Source organism: Papaver somniferum, unplaced genomic scaffold, assembly GCF_003573695.1.
Source record: "Papaver somniferum cultivar HN1 unplaced genomic scaffold, ASM357369v1 unplaced-scaffold_117, whole genome shotgun sequence".
NCBI classification, from domain to species: domain Eukaryota; kingdom Viridiplantae; phylum Streptophyta; class Magnoliopsida; order Ranunculales; family Papaveraceae; genus Papaver; species Papaver somniferum.
Window position 1 is genome coordinate 9,942,947 of NW_020620714.1, and position 24,099 is coordinate 9,967,045.

At 40.4% G+C, this 24,099-nt stretch overlaps 1 protein-coding gene and 1 pseudogene across 1 annotated transcript; both read right to left on the minus strand.

Annotated features, from left to right (window-relative positions):
- Positions 1 to 1,750: 1,750 nt before the first annotated feature.
- LOC113329828 lies at positions 1,751 to 3,197 on the minus strand (annotated as a pseudogene).
- A 1,301-nt stretch (positions 3,198 to 4,498) lies between these two features.
- LOC113329433 (polygalacturonase-like) lies at positions 4,499 to 6,367 on the minus strand. Its single transcript, XM_026576305.1, has 4 exons — positions 5,899 to 6,367; positions 5,410 to 5,699; positions 5,074 to 5,302; positions 4,499 to 4,942 (listed from the first exon to the last, which is right to left on the minus strand). The coding sequence occupies exons 1-4, from the start codon at positions 6,343 to 6,345 to the stop codon at positions 4,724 to 4,726; spliced, it is 1,185 nt and encodes a 394-aa protein (XP_026432090.1). The 5' UTR covers positions 6,346 to 6,367; the 3' UTR covers positions 4,499 to 4,723.
- Positions 6,368 to 24,099: the final 17,732 nt, after the last annotated feature.

A 24,099-nucleotide genomic window follows, 5' to 3' on the forward strand; every position in this document is an offset into this window, starting at 1 on the left:
AGATAAGTCAACTTGATTATAACTTTTAAGGTTTCCACATGGCTTTTCAAACGATAAGCGCGTTTGATAAGTAATCAGGGATTTGGTAAGATTCTCATCTGTGTGCCCCTAGAGGCTAGAGCAAGAAATTTATTATGCATGTTTCTTTTCCGCGTTTCACGTGAAATATAGGAAGCTGTATTTACAAGAAGAAAAAAGAGAAAAGAAAGTAAAAATGTACCACTAGAGGCTCGAGCAACCATAAAGTCATGTGACCGGATGGCAGTAGGCAGGTGGCAAGGAGCGGGAGAAAACAAGGGCCATCACCCAGTGACCTTTTTGCCCCTTCATGCATTTTCCCTATGTCCACTAATATAATACGGTGTACACATACCCTTAAGAAATGGGTGTTCCTTTATATACCCCAATATATTACTAACGATACCTTATTAGTTAGTTTTGTTGGTTATCATTTAGTTAGCATGAAAATCGTCCAACTATTAAAGAATTTTTGTTATCGATGCCCCTGTTCTCTTTAAACCTGTACGAAAATGCCTGTGTATAATTGCAAAAAAAAAAAGAAAAAAAGAATCACAATCATGTTTGTTCTAAAAGCGATTTGGGCACTGACAACGTGATTGCGAATACGATAAATTGGCATAAGGAACAAGCATGATTAAAAATAATAATAATTAGATCTTCTCCAAGAGCCTTAGGCATAACCGCCTCCATTACACCAGTCTTCTCCTCCTTCTACAGCAGCATCAAAAACGCAAAACAAACACAAATATTTTTATTTTCAAAAACCACACAGAGAAAACCCAAATCACCCAATAAATTTTTATTGAGATATTAAACCTTAAATTGCTATGAACACTGATTGCTGATTTCAGTGGTGCTCTAATAAACAATCTGTTAGTAGTTACATATCTGATTTATGTTTATGATCATCTTAGTTGCCCGATGCAAACTAACCCTTTTTTTTTCTCATCATAAAATCTCTAATCTCTACCAGAAAGAATTAATATCAGGTCTACTAATGGTATGGATATAATTAATTTAGGGGTTTGGCATTTGAATTTGAAAATTTGCCTAATGTTTCCTAAAATCATGTTGAGGTTAGAAGATACTTAATCGGAGAATTTATTATGGTGGTTTTAAGAAGAGCTAACAATGATGATCTGATTGTTTCGGAGGAAAGAGTTGATTATGGTGGTTTAACGGGGTATGCAAAAGTGATATCTTTGATGGGGTAGGATGATCCATACAATGGGTACACGGATAAAAAGAGTACCATTAGTAATATATGGGGTATATACAGGAGCATCCTAAGAAATAACTTTTTGATTTCCATAAACAAGACTGTCATAAATTAGGTTGAGAACAAATTCAAGAGTGACTTAAATAAAAAAGTTATATTTTCCGAAAGTATTATCTTTTTGTTTGTAATTTCTGAGGTTGATTTCCGCTTTCAGAGACCCAGAAGCACTTCTACGTCAAGCATCAACAAAAATCACTACATAAACAACTATATCGTGAACCTTATATCGACAGAAAGATGAAACATTTTGAGGACCTTTTGATTCTTGAATTCAATTTTGAGGACCTTGTTCTCAATTTATATTTAAGATATGAAAAGCTAATTACAATTAAATGACAAGTTTCTTTTGCTAACTCGTACTCGCACGATATGCTAGCAGGTCAGCTCATCCTATGTATAATAACACACCACTGTAACAAAGAAATTATGGGAAAAGGAAAACCAACTTTACTAAAAACAATTTCCCGGAAGAGATTTTCCTTTTGATATTCCGACAGCGCTGTAGCAAAATGACGTAGCCGGTTTCTTCCAATATGTGAGCCTTACATGGTATAATTTGATCCCATTACACGGGTTAGTAGCACTGCAATGTAGATTAACGGCAATTGGTGTTGCCGATGTTCCACGGACATTTAGATACGTTACGCCACTGATCTTGATTCCAGAATGCTAATATTTGAACAAAAACTAAAAAAAATCAGAATAAAAATCATAAGCTACTTGATGAAATATTATAATTGGAGAACTTTGATCACACCTTACCTGCCTAGCACACCTTGAGTTACCACCGGGACAATATACCTGATCAATAATGATAGGATTTCGAACATTTTTCATAACAATGTTCTGATAAAGAACATTTTTTACAAAACCATTACTTGGTCTCGGCCAAGTTTTAATCCTTAAACCATTGTCTGATCCAGTGAACGTTACATCCTTTACTACGATTCCTTGAACCCCTTCTTCGTTCCGACTTCTTGCTAGACTTCCAATGCTGCACATTTATGAACATAATTAAAAAATATAATTAAACAAATTCTTGGTTTAATGCAAAATTTTTCTAATAATTCGTACCTTATACCGTGTCCAGGTCCACATCCTACGCGTTGAACCAATAGTTTTTTGGTTCCAGGACCAATAGCAATACAATCATCACCAGTTTTGATGCTTGAATCGATGAAACGCCAGAGGATGATTGTATGTCGATGCCATCCGTATTAGGACTTTGATCTGGTGCAAGAATAGTCACCCTTCGAACCATTATATTCTTGCAACCATTGATAGCCATATGAGAAAATTGGCTGTCAATTGATTTCAATCCACTAATTATGCCGTTCCTCACATTGTTTAAGATAGCGACTGCGTAATGCATTACAGAAATTCATGTCAGGTTATATATTAAGTTGGGAAAGATTCTAGCTAAAGTTAAGAAGAAGATATACGTACAATTGCACCCTCTGGGCAATTTCCACCGTACCGCCTGCAATTCCAAAAACTGGATCCACGCCCATCTATAATACCACCATTGATAGTCAAACCATTGATACCAGTGAACAAAATCCAATTCCGATCCTTCCCAATAATCCTATAATTCTTGCCAGGAGGCGCCTGAATTTTGCCATCAATTTGAACAGTGACTCTTTTACTTCTACATGGACCGCCAAAAACTATTGTTTTAACCAAATAAGTACCTCGGGGTACCCACATTGTCGCTGGTTTCTTAGATTTACACGCCAAAGACCATGCTCGCAGGAAAGATCTTGTCGAATCTGTTCTCCCGTTTGGTTTTGCTCCATATCTTAGAACATTATAAGTTGCTGCATTTGTTGATAGTGGAAATGCAACGATAAAGAGAAGAGAGAATAAGACGATTACGTTAGCCATTTTTTTTTGGTCACGCTAGCTAGAGAGTGTGAAATCAGAAAAGAGAGAGGTTGATTGAATGTATGTGATAGGCGGGTGGAAGTATTTATAATAATACAGTTATTCTCGGTACATACTTAGGTTCATGAACCAAAAAGTCGTACGGAAGTGAGAATGTGAAGCCGTATAGCAGCACATGGAGGAATTAAGGGGAGTAATATTAGGCGGGATGAAAGCCTTCATTCAAGCAAACATCATGGAGCTAGCCATTGTAGGTACGATCTTTTGTTAAAAACAATTTGATACAACATGCCTATCTAGGCTAATACGTAGAGTGGCTTGTAGAGATGTAAAGTTGGGTGTTTATACCTCACCTAGATCCAAACCTCGTCTACCTGTTATGGTTCGTCAAGAAAGATTAACAAGATGGTCGCGCTTGGCGGAGTCTTCATGTCCACGCAGAGACAAGTCCACGTCTTGTGTCTGTATCAATGCTTCCCAAGTGCAATCCAAGTCACTTCAACCCATTTAATTATCTTTCTACTGAAGGTTGCTAACACGTTCAGACGTACGCTCACCGAGTTTTGAATTTCTTAAGGCAGGCTTAAAATGATTCTCCTTCACTTCGTGATAGAGGGTGAGATACTTTTTCAGGGATAACTGTCTTTATTAGTTTGTTTCTGTTATTTTGTTGTCAGATATAGTTCTTAAGGGAATCTCGATTTACCGTTGGTTCAGAGGTTGCAGAAGGGAGGGGATTTGCTCTGGCATGGTGATTCTTTTGTTTAATTTATTATTTTGTCTGTTCTTTCAACGAAATTCATCACCAATGACGAAACAAACAAGTACTCAGAAGATGTCGTGCACATGGTCATACAAAAATGAAGGTACCAGACAGTCGGACACGATTCAAGATAAAAATCACACCATTTGCTCCGATTTGTTTGAAATTCAAATTTGAAACTTGTCATTGGTCTCCAGAGATCGAATCACATTCACATAGGATTTCGTATATATTTATGTTCATATTCTACTTCGTAGACAAAGAGGTATCAAAGAATTAAAGATAATATATTTTCCCTATTCTTCGATCAGTGTTTAATATTTTAAAACTTTTTGATCAGTGTCTAATATTGTTATTTCTTTTTGTTTTTGAGTCGATCTGCCAGTTATTGATTGCATAAGGTAATGAGATATGTCACCAGTCAAATCAGTGGGTAACAATGTTTACATTTTTGCATAGGAAAATACCGGCGATCAAATATTGGTTTACTGCAACTACGGTTTTGATTAATATATAGGTACAGAAATACAATGACAAGCTTTCTCTGTTGCAAAAAAAAAAAAATATATATGCAACATTGTGAGGTGATGAAGAATTTTTTAGGACCTTGCCCTTAATTCTGATCAAGAATGGTAAATAGTACTGCAGACAAGTTTCTTTTGCTAACTCATACTCGCGTTATGCTAGTGGTGAACTCGTCATATATAATTACAACATAATTAGGGGGAAAATGAGAGGGGGAAAAAACTCCCGTCAATTGAACTTCAATTACTAGACTAGAAACAGCTTCCTGGCAGGACTTGTCCTCGAGATGTACCGGCGGCACTGTAACAAAAAGACTTGGCAGGTTTTTTTGAATAACTCAGCTTAACGTTGTATAATTTGATCCCTGTACATGGGGTAGTGCGACTACAATGTAAGCTCACGGCAATTGGTGATCTCGACGTTCCATGGACATTTAAGTATGTCACCCCACTGATCTTGATTCCAGAGTTCTAATTTTTAAACAAAAATCAGAACAGAAAAGAAATTGTTACATTACATGCATGTTGATGTGAATTTTTTCAAATCAAACGAATTTAAGAAATGATGCACAAAATATTTGGTTAAGGTCATCGAGTTTTACCTGGTTGGGGCAGCCGATGTCACCAGGGCAATATGTCTGATCAATAATAATAGGATGTCGAACGCTTTTCATAACGATATTCTGATAAAGAACGTTTTTTACGAAACCGTTGCTTGGTCTAGCCCATGTTTTAATCCGTACGCCGTTGTCTGATCCGTCAAATGTTACATCCTTCACCACAATTCCTTGTACTCCTGCTTCATTCTGACTTCTAGCTAAACTTCCAATACTGCAGATTTGTTCAAGCAAGCATTTAACTAGCTAAAATCTTGTGTTCAATTAGATGAGTGAAGCATATATAGTGTATTTGATTACTAAGTTTGAGGTTTAACGAACCTAATTCCATGTCCAGGACCACATTTTACGCGTTGAACCAGTAGCTTTTTAGTCCCCGGACCAATTGCAATACAATCATCCCCTGTTCCAATGGTAGAATCAATGATCGTCACACTTGTTGACGCCTGTAGGTCTATTCCGTCTGTGTTAGGGCTTTGGCGGGGTGCAATAATAGTGACTCGTTGAATCAGCATTTTGTTGCAGCCATTGATAGATATATGAGATTGTTGGCTGTTGATTGATGTTAAACCGCTGATTACACCGTTTTTCACATTGTCTATCGACAGTGACTGCGTATGGACACATGAAAATTTCAAATTCAAAGTTTTTGTACTATTGCACCGAATTAGCTAGAATATTGTACTCAACTTACAATATTGTGGGAGGCACAAAACATCTGTATGATTTGTTCAAGGAAGTAATCTATCTTCTCTTTTTATATAAAAAAAAAAACTTACAATGTAGATCAATTTGAAATATTATACATACCACTGCACCTTGTGGGCATCTTCCACCAGATCTCCTACAATTCCAATACTGAGATCCACGAGCATCTATCACCCCGCCATTGATCGTTAACCCATTGATACCATGGAACAAAATCCAATTCCGGGAACTCCCAATGACCCAAATGTTCTTAGGAGGTGCCACAATTTTACCATCAAATTGTACTGTGACTCTTTTACTTCTACACGGACCATTAAAAGTTACTTTCTTTACCAAATAAGATCCTTTTGGTATCCACATTGTCGCCGGTTTTCTAGACTGGCAAGCTAAAGACCATGCTCGTGAAAAAGCTTTCGTCGAATCGGTTCTACCGTTCGGTTTTGCTCCATATCTTAAAACACTAAAAGTAGCTGCATTTGTTGATAATGGGAATATGATGAAGAGAAGTACGAGTTTTAGAGAAAATGAGATGATATTTAGATTAGCCATTGTAGAGAGAAATAGAGAGAATACAAAACTGGTCGATGAATGCATGTTAAAGACCGTTGGAAGTATTTATAGTTGATTAGAGTTTGATAATGATCTAACCAAGAAAACTGATCAAGGAATCAAAGTACGTTGAAACAAAATTTAATGACACGGTAAGTGTGAAGAAGGGAGAACATGCACATGGAAGAAAGTAGTGAAGGAGTGATCATTGGCGGGATAAGTGGCTTACTTCGAGCTTATATCATTGGACACAAATAATTGTAAGTTCAAATGATGAGGTATCTAATAGTGTTTATGTGTCACTATCCTATAAGCCCTAACCCCTGACTAGGGGAATTTGTACAATAAGTCGTGATTGTTCACGTTAATGGATATATTTCCATGTGCATGTGACAAGAAGAGAGCATGTAATGGGAGTTACCATGTGGCTTTATTCTCCAATGATGGCGGTTGTTAATGCTGTCAAAGTTATAGGGACATGCCACTAGTTTGTTAATACTCACGGTTGGAGTATAAGATTGTACAAAGCCTTGAGCAATTATATGTCCCTAATCATTGTAGAAGATGCTATTAGAAGTGCACATGGATATACACAGTGTACGGTAATATGAAATGGAAGCCCAACGGAAAGCTTCTCAAAGGCTATCGTCGTTTTGGACGACCCTAAAACGATATGTTAATCCTCGGCCGATGAAAGTGTTATACATTGTTTGGTTCCGAGAATAATTGGCTATTTCTGACGTTGATTAGCTTTTTGTTTTCTTTTTGACGTTACATCCTCACGATTTTGGGGATCATTACCGTCCCCAATAAAACGACCAATAAATCTGTAACTGCTTTGTTTTGTTTTTCTTTCAGTTCTTTTTTTTTTTCTTTTTCTTTCTTTTGTATTGTGCTGCGGAGTATAAAGTGTTTTGAGAACTTATAGCGGTGTATTGAGAATTTTAGAGAGTTTCAAAGAGATTGTAAATCTGTTGCCGTTAGAGCATCTCCAACAGGAGGATGTTATGCTCCTTTTTTTACGGCTTCTGAAAATAAGCATCAGAGCATCTCCAACGGGACTACAAAAACCTCCTATAGGCCACCTCAGATTTTTCACATTTCCCTCCTGAAACATTTTTCAACGGAGACGTGATCTTCATCATGAGGATTAGGTGGCAAGTTAGTTACTAAGAGCATCTCCAACCGGAACGTGGTGTGGATCCTACATGGAAGGTGTTTTAATGCAATGTGAAAACAAAAATTCCTTAAATCAAAGAAGATGCACAAAATCATCTCCAACCGTAGGGGTTTAAACTAAAACCTCTATGTACGTGTACAAATTTGGTTGGCTTACATTTCTACAAAATAACTAATTAAGAAAAATTGTTGACATGACACTCATCACATCCTCTAAACAAACCTCTGAAACAAGAGGATGAAGTAGAGGATATTATAAAAACCGTCAACCACGTCACCCTCACAGTCTCCCCTTACATTGCCGTTGGAGAGAATTTTTTACCAAAATAAAGAAAAATCTGTTGTGGCCTTAAAAAGAGGAAGACAACTCCATCCCATTGGAGATGCTCTAACACATCTTCTAAGTTATCCTCTAGTTTCAGAGGCTCTGGTAGAGGATGTGAGAAATCATAATCATCATTTTTATTTTAAAAATTAAGAGTTTTTCATACCTAAAATCACATATCGTCTTCTTTGTGAACACATAAATCACGAAGCCATCCACGTGTTCACAAACAATTCTCGCACATATTCTAATTCTAGAATTGTACGTCGTATGCGTAAAGGGGATGATTATATCGATTCATCGACTCGAAGCCTTCGGGCTTGTCATTGTCTAGTCGAATATTATCATAAATAATGTTCGTATAAAGGAATAAACCAAGAATCAAGTATAAATGTAAAGCATATGAAGTTTAACGCTGAATGTAAGGTGCTGAAATGTAAATAAGACGGATTTACGTGGTTCGGCACTAAGGCCTACATCCACGGGGCTGGTGTTTCACTATGTATTGAATGGTTACAAAGATAGTCGAATGACTTTAGAGTATACATAGGTCTGCGGAAGTAGGGGAATTACTTACTCTTCCTATTTCTCTCTCCTATAATTGCTCTAACTTGGTCGACCCTTTCTCTCTTAGTGGAGAGGGGTATTTATAGGGTTGGAACGTGGGTCCCATTTCTGAGGCGCCGTTGTAATCTTATCTTCTCGTGCTTTGTGCCTATTACGCAGAGGTCTTCGGCATATGCTGCGAACTGATCTTGAATACGAAGGATTATCCTCGCCTCTTACACGAGCCGATTGACACGTGTATATCTCTGTGGTATTTAATGCGGGTAGATGGGTGTCTGCTCGTGTCAGACAAGTGTCTCTTTGTCTGGTCACATATGTGTCAGCCAAACTTCCTCTCGGCCGTTGATCTGGGATCTTCCTCGGGATTCGGTGTGATAACACCCAAGGGGTATTATCTGGTGCTCCTCTGAGCCATCATACCTCTGTGATCCTTTGTCCCTGACCGTCAGATCTGCTGACCGGTGGCATCTTCTGATGAGATGCTTGCTATCATGTTTTGCATGCCTTCCACGTGTCTCTTTCTGTACACGTGGTGGATGATGAAAGGTGTATATACAATTTGCCCCTCTTCTTCTGACTTGGGCGTATTTTGCAATTTTGAAGAAGAAAGGTCGTCCTACACGTTTCCCACTTTGCATTAACTTTCCCCGTAACTGCTCCTTGGTACGAGGAGCAGTTATTGTCTTCTCTAGCTTCATAAATAGGAAAGAGAATGTGAAAAAAAAACTTTTATCCTCTTCTTGTCAGTGTTCATCCTCTTCTTGTTTTATATTCTTGTTCTTTAGTCATTTATGATCATCATTCTTGTGAGGAAGATAACAGAATTCAATTTTCTGTTTCTTTCGCTCTCGATTGTTTTTGCCCCTTTATCTTTTGATATCTCTGATCCTCCTTTCTTCGACTGTGGTTGGTGCTCGTCGTCCTCTTCTATACAGGTATGGGGGTTTTCATTAGTTGTTCATCATTGATTTATCTATGTATCTACCCGTTTGTTTCATGCTGCTGTATTCTTGGTTTTGTGATGAAGAACATACATGTCGAAGCATATATGCTTGCCCCTGTTCTTTGTTACAACGTCTGTGAGTCCGTATCTAAGTATTATCTCTGGAGTTGGATGGAGTATTTTTTAGTTCTTAGGGTTTTTAATGTTTATCCGGATGAACCATCAATTATGGGTTTTTTGATCTTTAGTGATCTCCTCGTATTCTTCTCTAAACTGATTTTGTGTTTCCTTGTAGATATGTCTGATCGTCCGCGGGCTCCTTACCAAACCCCGCCGTCTAGTCCGCCAAGATCCCCTCCGCGTCGAGATTCTGACAGATCTCCACTTGGGGAAGGTCCTTACAAGTCTTCGCAATCGGATCCTCGGGGTCATAGGGTTTCATCTTCCTCCGGTGCGAAGGTTGTGCCTACTAAGAAAGGGGATGTGCCGAAGGGTCCTTCTGGATCTAGGTATGCTGTTAACCGTGCCCCTTCTCGTCCTCGTGAAGATTCTAGGAGTACGCAGGCTCCTCCTCGTGATGACTCTAGGAGTACGCGGGCTCCTCCTCCTCGTACAAATAGTGGATGTTCCGCCCCTTCGTTCAATGGCTCCTCCTTCAGTGCCTCCGCAGAAATCTTTGCCGCCTCCTCCCGGTTTCTTTCAAAGGGAAGTACTCCAAGGGTACTATGTCGAGAGGATGATCCGTCTAAAAATCTTCCTTCTAAAAGGAAAGCTTCGGAATTGAGTCCTACTTCTGATTCCGCAGACGAAGAAGAAACTGTCCCCGTGATACGCAATTTCAGTTGGTAAGAAGAAGGTCACTTTCAAGCATATTGATCTTGAGATGTTCAAGGAAAAACATGAACTTCAAGCTTTTGAGGTTCGCTTCTATGCCCCTGACGATGATATCACTTACGAGCTCCTTGCTAAGTATCAGTTTGACGAGTTTCATCTGTTGACTACGGTTGGAGCCTTCGAGGCGGGTCTCATGTTGCCCCTATATAAGTCGGGTGACTCCTTTTATTATGACGTGTTGGCTAGTCGCGAAGGCTCTTCCACGAACACTCATAATCGTTCCGTGTCACAACTATCTGGGAATTATCTTCGTTCACTGAAGGAATGTTACCTGCGAAGCAAGGGAGAGACTATGATGACCTGCTATGTTCCAAATCCTGCTGAGAGAGAGTGGTACACTCCTCAGAATTTTAACAGTTCTTTTGGGGATTATGTCAACAGCAGAAACCGTAAGCCGTGGAGTGTTAGTCTTCGTAATATGCTGCTCCCCGTGGTGAAATTCGTCTTTTGAGTGAGGTGAGTGATGCCAAGCTGAAGTATGTTCCTGGTACTGAGGGATCTGCTAAACGGAAACTCTTTCCTGCTCGTGAAAGGATTAAGCGTGACCATGATTATGAATGGCATGCTACTGTTATTGAGGTAGTTGGTCCTTGGGCTTATGGATGGATTCCGGGTCCACGCGGTTGGCGTCCTTCTGAAAATAGCAAGCCTCGTGAAACTCCTCCTGCTCGTTATGGAGATTTCTGTCCTTGGCGTCCGAATTTCGCGGGCATGAATTTTCCTTATGCTCTTGATGTCGTTGATGGAGATGAGGAGGAGGGTTCTGGTGCTACCCATCCAACGAAGGTGCTGCTGCTGCCAAGGTATAGTTTCTTCTTATATTCTCTATTCTATTTGCCCCTTTTTCCTTGCTTGAAATAATTTTCATTTTTGAAGTGAGGGAAAAAATGAGCCTTTGTGGGATGTATACTGGTTTGTAGGTGTCGAAGAAGAAGAAACTTGGACCCAAACAATCTTCTACTGTGTTACGGTTAGGTGAGGCTGAGGTTTATGAGGAGGTTACGAGTCCCGTAAACGAAGGTATGGTGAGGATGAAGAAATGTCCGATGGAGAAGAGCGTACCGACACTTCTCACCCTGATGACGAAGGTGGTAATGGTGAAGAAGAAGTTGTCGCGGGTGGTGATGGTGAGTCTGAGGGTAATATTACCGTTGGTGGTACTGGCGGGGGTGGATCTGCCCCTGTTGGCGATGATATTGTTGGTGTGGGTACTCTGCCCGTTATTTCCCCTGAATTTTCTTTCGGTAGGATATATTCCGCGGGGGAATCCTTTGATGTGAATGCTGCCATGGGTCTTGCCGAAGACTTCTCATTGCTTTCCCCAAATGATGATTGGGATGTGCTTGGGAATCTTGGCAAAGAAGGTACCACTGACCAGCAGCTGAGAACGCAGGTGGTCATGCTGAGGGTGGTAATGTCGAGACTTCGCGGGTGAGGAGATAACCGCCAAGGGGAAGTCTGCGGTTGAGTCTCCTTCAGAGGATTTCCCTTACTCGCTAATGCCTGAAGGTGAAGATGCCATTTTGGCTTGGCTTAAGAAGAAAACCTGATGTTCGTCCCTAACCCTGCCCCAGTGGTCACTGGTGAGAAGAATTCCGACGCTTATACTCGTCGGATGATGCAATTGTCTTCTGAAGCCCGTTGCTGAGATGTGGGAGAAGAATCTGAGAGCTTCGGAAGCTAACCTAGTGGTTGACCCTCCTCTTTGCTGATATGATGGCCATAGCTGATGGGTACCAATACGGTTTTCCCCAGCAGCGTGTCTTAGAGGTAATCCTTGTACTTTTTTTTCTCATGATATCCGAACATTGTATTCTTCGTGATATCTGATCCCTTTGGTATAATAATGTTTGTTGTTTGTGACATATGATGAGGAGCGAACATTGTAACCATGTTCTATACCAATTCTTCAAAGCAAAGTCTTTAAAGTTGGAGGCCAAGCTTCGTCATAGAGAAGAGGAACTGTCTGCGGCTGAAGTGGAAATAAATGAACTGAGGGGCCGTCTGAAGGAAAAGAACAGCTGGGTAACGCTGAGGAGAGTCTTCGTTCAAACTTGCTATAGTCCGCAACGAATTGGAGCAGACTCGTAGAAATGTCTCGTCCTTCACAGGTTCGTATTTTACGGATCTTTCACTCCTCGTGATTCCCTATCTGTATTTTGGTGTTCTGTCTGAGTCTCCCCACCCTATCTTCAGTGGGTGGAGTCCCCGAGCTGATATGGCTTCGGAAAGAAAGGGAACGACAGAAATCCCGTATTGCAGAGTTGGTGGGTAAGTTGAAAAGCGAAGCCGTAAAGTGGAATGCTCGTGCTGATGAGCACAACGCCTTAACAGCTGAGTGGCGTGAAAAGCGAACACTGATGGTTGATATGCAAAATAAGTACAATCATGACCGTTGTCTGTTTAATGGTACGCTGCTATGGACGCGTGACAACCTGCGTGATGCTCGAGACATGCTTCGGACTTAGAGGCTAGAGTGCGCTTTTTGGAAGGAGAGTTACAACAGGCTCGTTCTTTCTTAGGCCCCGGGGTTAGGGATAGTATGCTGCGTCTTTCCGAGGAAAGAGATAATGCTAGGGCCGAGGTTGGTGCTCTTAGTAAAGCCCTAGCAGCGTCTCGAGCTGATGTTGCTCGCCAAGTGGAGTCTGAAAGAGATCTTGAAGTGAATGTGTATCGACTCCATAAAAGGATGGGGGAGATGAATGACGAAGTCAACCATCTTCGTCACTTGGATTCAATGAAGCAGGTAGACTTAGACGCGAGTCAATTTGCCTTACGAACCTTCAAACGGATTATAAGAAACTATCCACGAATATGACTTTCTTGATGAGGCTCGGGACGCAGTTGTCAATGAGTATGAAGAGGCTTCGGCTAATGTCGAAGGTATAACCTCGTTTTATCGAGTGTGATTCTGTTATTTCTTCGTTTTAACCCCTTGGTATTTCTTGTTTTCAGCACTCGAGGGACAGCTTCACGCAGCAAATGATGAGCTTAAAAAGACTCAATCTGCCTTAGTGCAGCAGGAAGGACAAGCCAACTATTTGAAAGGGTTGGCCGCGTCTCGTGAGGAAGCAGAGGAGATTTCCTCCAAAGAGGCGGAACGCCTATCTGCATTACTGTCTCAGGCCAACCAGCGGACCGCTGTTATCAATTATAAAGCTCGATGTCAGCTGGATGAAGAGACCAACAAAGTCCTAGATAAGATTGAACTTGATCTTAAATTCGAACATGGTCTTGTCAAGAATTATCCGCGTCCTCCCCTTCCCGCGCCCTTGCCTGGTTCTTCTGGGCCCTATTCAGGTGGTAGCGTACCTTCATCTCGCAGAGAAACCCTGTTGATGGAGTTGTATCGTCCAAGTAGATTTTTTTTATTAGTCATAGAAAGTTGATCCTTGTTGATTATATAATTTCGGATCATTTTTTGATGTGTTTCCTGCTTTATCTTATTTGCTCAATCTTGTAATCAACTCTTTATGAAGTGGATCGTCCTTTTGGGTATTGTGAAGTGTTAAACCAGAAATAACTTGCTTTGTAAAAATTTGAGAGTGTTTGGGTGCGACACCGAAGTTAAATACCTTCGTGATCGTCTTGATACCTTTCACCCCGCTGGCGAATCCTGGGCTAGAGGATTCCCAAACGGTGGGGGACGAGGCAGCGTTCTAGGATATGGAATGCTTATTTGAAAATATTTACATGCACCCATTCCGTCGACCCGATTCCTTAAAATTGGTTGGGTATCTCTTTCTGCTGGGTTCCTTCCCCCTAGTCTTACACTCATAGACACTGATAGGGGAGCCCTGAGAGATTGTAGATTAACTACTTTCCCCAATATTGTTAATTTATCATGTAATGTACATGCGTTCATCCAGCGGGCCTTTTGACCATTTAGTTTGTTTGAAGATTTCCCAAAAAGTTTGTTTGATTGATAGGTTGAGGCCGGCTACTCCTCATCCAGAGATAGAAACATGTAAAGCGGTTACGCTGCCTTCTTCTTCTGGTATTCTTCACGCAGATGCAAAGCTGCGCTGCTCCTATGGGTAGTACCTTTGAGCCATTTAGCATTCCAAGGGTGCCGGAGGACCTCGCCTTTCAGATTGCGAAGATAGTAGGAACCGTTTCCCGCAATGTCGTGTATTATCAAAGATCCTCCCCATGTAGGTGCTAACTTTCCCCATTTCTTCTCTCGTTGATACTGCGGGATTGTTCTTAGCAAACATTTCCCTTCTAAAAAATTTCGAAGCTTAACCTTTTTGTTGTACTCTCTCGCTAGTATCCGTTGATAATTTTCCATCTATTGCAATGCTGCTTCCCTCCTTCCTTCCAGGTCGTAAAGTCCCTCTAACATCATGTCTGTTGTGATATTTTTCTCCCATGCTTCGGTCTTTTTGGTTGGCATGAGGATCTTCGTTGGGATGACTGCTTCAGCTCCATAAGTGAGGAGAAATGGGGACTCCCCAGTGGCAGATCTTCGTGTTGTCCTGTATGCCCATAATATATTGTGTAGCTGTTCACACCATCGCCCCTTGTGCTCGTCTAATTGTTTTTTGAGGATAAGGGAGAGGGTCTTGTTAGTAGCTTCCGCTTTTCCGTTGCTTTGAGGGTATATGGGGGTGGACTTGTTTTTCCTTATTTTGAAAGTGTCGAAGAGCATGTCTATGTTTTTACCCTGTAATTGTTTACTATTATCGGACACGATTTCCGCTGGTATGCCGAACCCGCAAATAATGTTTTGGAATATGAAAGTAAACACGTCCACGTCTCTGATCCTTGCTAAGGCTTTGGCTTCCACCCATTTACTGAAGTAGTCCGTGGCTACTATAAAAAATCGTCTTTTCCCTGATCCTTCGATGAAAGGCCCAACGATATCTATGCCCTATTTTGCAAATGGCCACAGACTATCCACAAAATTCAACGTTGTTGTTGGTGCGTGTATCTTTTTGGCGAAACGCTGACATTCTTCACATCTTCGGGACATTCTTGCAGCATCTTGTATCATTGTGGGCCAGTAATATCCTTGCATTTTTGCTTTTTCGGCTAGTGATCTCATGCCGCTATGATTCCCTGCGTCACCATACTGGATGTCGTTTAGAATTCGATGCCCATCTTTCCTGGATAAGCAACGTAGTAACGGTCCGAGCAAAGATTTCTTGTACAGGATCCCATCCCGAAGATCATATCTTCCTACTTTGGAGAGTATTTTCCTGGTTTGTTTGTGATCCGCGGGTAAGGTTCCATCCTTGAGAAACGCATGGATCATCATTCTCCAATCATCTTAGTTGTTGAAATCTTCGTCTTGATTTTCTCTTGACAGGATATCTTCTTCGTCAAAATCGTCACAGATGTCTTCTCCCACCTGATCTTCGATATTTTCTTCCATTGTATCTTGATTTGTAGCAAAGGAAAATTGTGATGCAATCGAAGGCTCGTATACCCTTGTTATTTTGATAGCTTCGATACTCTTGTCCTTCAGCATGGATGATATATATGCTAGGGCATCCGCGTGCCTGAGATCCCTTCTGCATAAGTTCCGGAACTTGATGTTCGGAATTTGTGATGCCAATGTTTGGACCAAGGCCATGTAAGCTGAGAGGGTGTCGTCGTACACATTGTATTCGATCCCTATTTGCCGTATGACAAGCTGTGAATCACTTGTCAGTCTTACATCAGTTACCCCCATCTCTATTATTAAGCGGAGGGCATGTACGACTGCCTCGTATTCGATGATGTTGTTAGTATGCTCTTTGAATTCTAACCTGAGTGCATGTACGATCCTTTCTCCAGTTGGGGTGGTGTTGACAATGCCTATTCCTGGCCCTTCCTTATTTTTGGAACCATCAACGAAGACTTCTCATTGTCTTTGACTCGTGGGTTCGAGGACATCAATTGGATCCTTGCTTTCCTCATCGGCTTCTGGCATTCCTCTAATCTCTTCATCGTTGTCCAGGGGGAGGTCTGCTAAGAAATCCGCCAAAACTTGGGATTTTTGGGAATGTTGAATTTCATGAATGATGTTAAATTGGTCCATGTGGGTGTTCCACTTGTCTATTCTACCTACTTTTCCCGCGCTTTTGAGGACTGCTTTCAGTGGTGCTTTGCATGGGGCGCGGATGAAGTGAGTTAGGAAATAGGTTCTCAGTTTTTGAGTAGCCCATACCAATGCCAGGATGAGTTTTTCGATCTTCGTGTAATTCCTTTCCGCAGAATTGAGGGTCTTACTGACATAATAGATAGGTTTTCTATCTTCGTATTGGTTTTGACCAACACTGCGCTAACTGCGTCTTCTGTCGCTGCTATGTACAATGTCAAAACCTCATCAGGATCAGGCTTCTGCAGGATCGGAATTGAAGCCAGGTGTTCCTTGATTCTTTGGAAGGCTTCTTCGCATTCTGCGGTCCATTCAACCTTACTCCCTTTTTTGAAAATATAGAAAAAATGTTTGCATTTGTCCGAGGATCGGGCAATAAATCTGCCCAAGTGTTGTGATTTCAGATGGTTGTAGTAATAGTGGTTAAAACGGGTTCTTTTCGAACTTGTGAAGGTAACTTTTTCTTAGATTTAAATGAATAAATAAATAAATAAATGAAGGAAATTAATTTTTTGATAGTAATGTCAAGATTTTGGAAGGATTAAGGCTCGGGATTCACTACCACTTCAAGTTGATTGGTTATAAATAATATTTCAAAATTATTATTAAGCTCTTTTTCTTATTAAATCACTTTTTAATTTAAAATGTGTCCAAATATTAAGTTGTAATCCTTAAGCATGATTTATCAAAGAATTATTCTAAGCATAAAACATCAAACTGATTCACAACTAATTAAGAAAACCATTTTATCCTTTTTTTTTATATTTATCCAAGTGAATTAAATAAAGTAAATAATTAAAGAAATTATAAATAAAAATATTACCAATCAAACATGAGTGAATAGATCCTCCATTGCCTCAATCACCAAGAATTTAGCCTCTCATCATGTTGGAAAAATACTCAAAAGATTTTAATAATGCTCAAAAGTTGAGTACAAATGATGAAATAAAAAGAAATCGTTTTAAGACTGTCCTTTGCGACACACAGGAAGCGTAGGGAAGAGCGGCACTTCGGAAGTGTTGTAAGCTCGTCGCGGGAAAGGAACTGAGAATTGTCGCAAATATGCGACACTAATCAATGACTTTCCGGGACTGTACAATGTTCTTCGTGTTCTTCCTTTGACAGCAGCAGAACTTTTTCTCTGTCGACTCTTCTGGTGATTCTCTTGGCTCTAAATCTCTCCCAATCCCGTGCTAACCTTTCCCAAACTGTTTTACCTTGTATTTATAGTGTTTCAGGACCAAAAATCCCCTCATTTATTGCGTATATTCTCCATTTAATCCGAATATTCCTTGCTGCCCATAATAACGATAATTTCCATTTTTAAGCCCATGCACGCGTTAGATTTGATCCTGTACGCTCTAGTTAGCCTTCTCCACGTCTCAGCACTCTTCCAACGCTAGTAGAACTCCTCCATGCGTACAAGAACTTCAATTTTGCTCGTGTTACGGTACACTGCTCTGTTTTGGGTGTGTGAATCATCACGCGTTTTCCAGCCAATTCCGATCGAACCCACTGCCCAAAATGTGTTCCTTAACCTATATCACATCTCTCTATCAAATTTCAGCCATTGAATCGACCCGTAACCCCTTCATTTTTGTGATCAAACTTCTGCCAGTTGAGAATTTCATTTCCCGCCAAAAAAACAGTTTTCAAACGAAGAAGAAAGGGTGTCCCCCTATCCTGAACTGGGGTGCGAATAGCAGGTGTCCACTGAGGTTCCCCTTAACCGATAGTGAGAGTCCGAATAACAATTGTCCTTCAAGGGTGCCAAAATCAACTTTTCGAGACGAATTTTCCAAAAATGTTTATTTCCTAAAAATACATAAAAACACAATATTAGTACACAAATAGAGTTCCAACAATACGAACATTGAGGACAAATTAGACACAAAAATGTGTCTATCAAATACCCCCAAACTTATTATTTGCTAGTCCTCGAGCAAATCTAATCTAGAAAGTAAAATGACTACACTTAGCACGTGCAACAAGCCGTTAAACCACTAGGTTGTCCTAGTGGCGGAGTGTTGCCTCCGGAGGGTTTACCAGAGGTGTACCCACAAAACCTTTATACTCTAGACCCTATCTATCTACAACGAACCTTGGAAGGAACTAAAGAATCTCCTTGGTTGGCATACTTATTGACTACAAGAGGAAGTACCCTGATGCGAAATTCCAATTGATGTACACGAGTTTGCACTCAAGCATACTAAAATTCATATATAAGTGACAGAGCTCTACTCAGATAGTTGCACTATGGACATCATATTCGGAGTCAAACTAATCACATGGAAAGATTAAGAGATGGATATAGAAAAACATAGATGGTTTTGATGTTTACTAAGTGAACGGCGTTTCCCATATCTGTCTAAAGGCCTCCGCCAAAATGAACCTATCCTAATGGATTGAGATACTAGTCTGACAAATACAAGGGAACCAGTGGTCGATAACCTAACTCTAGGTCAACACAACTGGCATATACAAGGGTACCAGTGGTCGACTTTATTGAATTTATTCCTTTTGGTCAAATGGTCTGGTCTCAATTCAATTTTTTTTTTTTTTTTTATATCTCAATCCCTCTAATTCACCCTAGAATTGGTAACAACTTGAATCGTGAGCCTCACCTAATCACTTAGATTACATAGTTTAAAAACAAAATAAAATAAAAATAGAAGTGAAAAGGACTCAACGAGATATGGTGAAACTATCATGTTATTTCTAACACCTGAGCTCTGTGCTTTTATGAATAGAATCTTTAGATGTTTCCATCTATTCAGATTGGTTTCTCAACTCCTACAACCAAGATGCTTCCATCCACTTAGATTAGTTAGTGCCATCCTGAATACGCATAAATTTCTAGGCTCTGGAGTTTATTTATTACAACTAAAAGCTAACAAAAAGTTTCTTCCCCACCCCCAAACTTAAATCTAACATTGTCCTCAATGTTTCTAATTAAAGTGCAGTTCCAAAAGTAAAATAACACGAGGATAAGTTGGAAAGATAGTACCTGGGTGAAGAAAATCAAAAACTAATATACAACATACAACTGCCTCGATGGTCAATCAAGGGTAAACAGGGTCCTCCAGAGGGACCTCCTCAACATCACCTGTAGGAAAGGGCTCTAAAAAGGGTTTCAATCTCTGACTGTTAACCTTAGAAGAACTACTACCATCTGGTGTATCGATCTCAACAGCTTCATGAGGAAAAACAGTGCGAACAATAAAAGGACCCGTCCACCGAGAACGTAACTTCCCAGGGAAAAGATGCAAGCGGGTATCATACAGAAGAACTTTTTGACCTGGAGAAAATGACTTCCGTAAAATGTTTCTATCATGCACAAGTTTCATTTTGTTCTTATACTCCTTCGCACTATCGTAAGCATCTATACGAATCTCGTCCAACTCATTGAGCTGGAGTTTCCTATGGGCTCCTGCCTCTTCAAGTGAAAATTTTAGCTGCTTAACAGCCCAATAAGCTTTATGTTCTAACTCAACAGGTAAGTGACATGCCTTTCCATAAACAAGCCGATAAGGCGACATTCCAATGGGGGTCTTAAACGCAGTACGGTAAGCCCATAATGCATCAGTAAGCCTAGACGACCAGTCTTTCCGATTAGGATTAACTATTTTCTCTAATATACATTTTATCTCCCTATTGGAAACCTCTACCTGACCACTAGTCTGTGGATGATACGGGGTAGCTACCTTATGTGTAATACCATATTTCTTCATCAGAAGCCTAAAAGGCCCATTACAAAAGTGCGACCCTCCATCACTAATTATATCTCGCGGTGTACCAAAACGTGTAAGTATATTATTTTTCAAGAACTCAATCACAACCCTATGGTCATTGGTTTTACACGCAACCGCCTCAATCCACTTGGAGACATAGTCTACGGCGACAAGGATGTATAGGTTACCAAAAGAATTAGGAATCGGACCCATAAAGTCAATACCCCACACATCAAATACCTCAAAAATTAAAATAGGGTTCAAGGGCATCATGTTCCTACGGGAAATGGTTCCTAATTTCTAGCATCGTTCACAAGTAACGCAGTAACTGTGAGAGTCTTTAAACAACGAAGGCTAATAGAATCCACACTGCAATATCTTAGCAGCAGTTTTCTTAGCACTAAAGTGACCCCCACAATCATGATCATGACAAAAGGAAACAATACTGGATTGTTCACTCTCAGGTATACATCTCCTAATAATCTGGTCTGGACAATACTTAAACAAATAAGGATCATCCCAAAAGAAGTGCTTAACCTCAGCTAAAAATCTAGAACGATCTTGTTTACCCCAATGTTGGGGCATTCGACCGGTAACAAGATAGTTCACTATATTCGCATACCAAGGTAATTGGGTAACAAAGAACAATTGTTCATCAGGAAAGCTATCCCTTATAGGAAGGGAATCATCTGGGGAACTAACAACTAGCCTAGACAAGTGATCTGCTACAACATTTTCGGCACCCTTTTTGTCTCTAATGTCTGGATAAAACTCTTGCAACAACAGAATCCACCTAATCAATCTAGGTTTAGTATCCTTCTTAGACAAAAGATATTTTAAAGCAGCATGATCAGTATATATGATGATCTTAGAACCTAAGAGATAGGGTCTAAACTTGTCTAAGGCAAACACAATGGCTAATAGTTCCTTCTCGGTAGTGGTATAGTTCAACTGGGCATCATTCAGAGTTTTGCTAGCATAGTAAATCACATGAAGTAACTTATTTTCTCGCTGACCTCACACAACACCAATAGCATAATCTGAAGCATCACACATGATCTCAAAGGGTAGGTTCCAGTTGGGTGCCTGGACTATGGGGGCGGTAGTGAGTAATGACTTAAGCTTCTCAAAAGCCTCTAAACAAGCATCATCAAAGACAAACTTAACATCTTTTGCAAGCAAATTGCAAAGAGGTCTAGACATCAAGCTAAAATCCTTATTGAAACGACGATAAAAACCAGCATGCCCTAAGAATGACCTAATATCTCTTACGGTTTTTGGGACCGGTAAAGTTTTAATAAGGTCAACTTTGGCTCTATCTACCTATATACCCTTTGAAGATACAACATGCCCTAGAACAATTCCTGAACGAACCATAAAGTGACATTTCTCCCAATTAAGCACTAAATTATTTTCCTTACACCTAGTCAAAACTAATGACAAATGATGCAAGCACTCATCGAAAGACGACCCAAACACTGAAAAATCATCCATAAAGACCTCTATGAACCGTTCTACCATGTCAGAAAATATGCTCATCATGCAACGCTGAAAAGTCGCAGGGGCATTACATATCCCGAAAGGCATGCGTCTATACGCAAAGGTACCAAAGGGACAGGTAAAAGTGGTTTTCTCCTGGTCTTCTGGGGCAATAACAATCTGATTATATCCAGAGTAGCTATCTAAAAAGCAGTAGTGACTATGTCCAGCTAATCTCTCTAACATCTGGTCAATGAAGGGAAGGGGAAAGTGGTCCTTCCTAGTGACCTTGTTCAATTTCCTATAGTCAATACAAACACGCCAACCCGTGGTCACTCGGGTCGGGATTAACTCATTGTTATCATTCTGGACTACAGTAATACTAGATTTCTTGGGAACAACCTGAACGGGGCTAACCCACTTACTGTCTGAGATAGGGTAGATAATGCCTGCATCTAGTAGCTTAAGAACCTCAGTTCGAACTATTTCTTTCATATTGGGGTTTAGTCGACGTTGCATCTCCCTAGAAGGTTTGGTTTCTTCTTCTAAATAGATCTGATGCATACAAATAGTAGGACTTATACCCTTAATGTCTGCTATGGTCCACCCTAAAGCTTCCTTGTTGTTTTGAAGGACGGTTACTAGCCTACTTTCCTGATCTCTATCCAAGTCGGAAGAAACAATCACAGGTAAGGTCTCAGACGGGCCTAAAAACACATACTTCAGGGTATCTGGCAATGGTTTTAGGTCCAACTTAGGAGGCTCTTCTAAATAAGGAACTAGGGTAGACTTAGAAACTGGTAGTGGTTCGAACTTAGGTTTCCATCCATTACTAGTATCTAACAAAGGGGTTGAATCTAACAAAGCATTCACCTCACTAATCATATTATCATCATCAAAATCAATCCCAAAGTGATCTAGGCATTTCTCTAATGGATCTTCTAACAAAGTGTTTGGTAATGACTCCTCGACTAATGTTCCTATCATGTTCACCTCTTCTATATTCGAGTCATCTAGTTCAGAGGGTAGCTTACTAATATCAAAAATGTTCAGCTCAATAGTCATATTACCAAAAGACAAATTCATAATACCATTTCGACAGTTAATGATCGCATTGGATGTAGCTAAAAACGGGCGACCTAAAATCACTGGTATTTGGTTCTCTGGGTCAGGGACAGGTTGGGTATCTAGGATAACAAAATCCACCGGATATATAAACTTGTCGACCTCTATGAGAACATCCTCGGTCACACCACGAGGAATTTTAACGGACCTATCAGCTAACTGAAGTGTCATCTGGGTAGGTTTCATCTCACCAAGTCCTAGCTTAAGGTACACATGGTATGGCAGTAAGTTCACACTGGCTCCTAAGTCAAGCAATGATTTCTCAACACGGTACTTACCTATTGTACAAGCAATGGTAGGGGACCCTGGGTCTTTATACTTAGGAGTAGTGGTATTCTTAATAACAGAACTCATGTGACTAGCTATGAAGGCTTTCTTCTGGACACTGAGCTTACGCTTTCGCGTACACAAGTCCTTAAGGAACTTGGCATAAGAGGGAATCTTCCTAATTGCATCTAATAATGGAAGGTTGATATTAACTTACTTAAAAACCTCCAATATATCATTAAAGTTGGACTCCCTCTTAGTCGGAACTAGAAGTTGTGGGAATGGGGCTCTGGGAACAAAATTAGACTCAACATGACCCTCATTGGTCTCTTTAGAGACTCTATCAGTCTCTTCATTCTCTGGTTCAGACGGGTGAACTACAGCATGTTCACTTTCAGGTATGTCGACCTTATTATCAACTTTCCTTCCACTCCTAAGGGTCGTAACAGATTTAACATGACTGTACGATTTCTCTCCTCTAGGGTTAGGATCAGTATGACTAGGGAACCTTCCTTCCTCTCTCTCATTAATTCTTAAAATTATGTTTGGTTTCCTCTTGAAAATTACCCTGGCTTTTTACTAACATTTCATGGCTTTGTGATAGCATTTCCTGGCTCTTCCTTAATATACTAAGGGTTTCCTCTAAGCTAGTTATTTTATTCTCAGATGGGTTCTGGGTCTGTCCTGAAGGGTTCTTAGTATAACCAAAACCTGGGGGAGGCTGAGAATTACTAGACTGGCCTTGATTCTGACCCTTATACCAAGAGAAATTGGGATGGTTTCTCCAACCAGGGTTGTAGGTCTCTGAGTAGGGGTCAAACTTCTGACGGTTCTCAAACCTAGCATTGTTATAGACAGCATGAGCTTGCTCTTCACTAACCTGACCTTCCCAAAATGAGTTATCGGGCTATATTCCATAACTAGAGATTTGAGAGGCTCTATTAGGTTCAACAAGGGACTTATTTTTAGGTTGACCCATTTCCAACGCTTCTAACCTTCTAGATAAAGCAGCAAACTTGGCATCTGACGCAAAACTTGTATCTACCATATTGGTGCTACTTCTATTGACTAAGAGTCTTTTAGGGGGTTCCACACAAGACTCCCACTGTTGGGATTTCTCAGCGATAGCTCCTAAGAAGGTTAAAGCATCATCAGCATT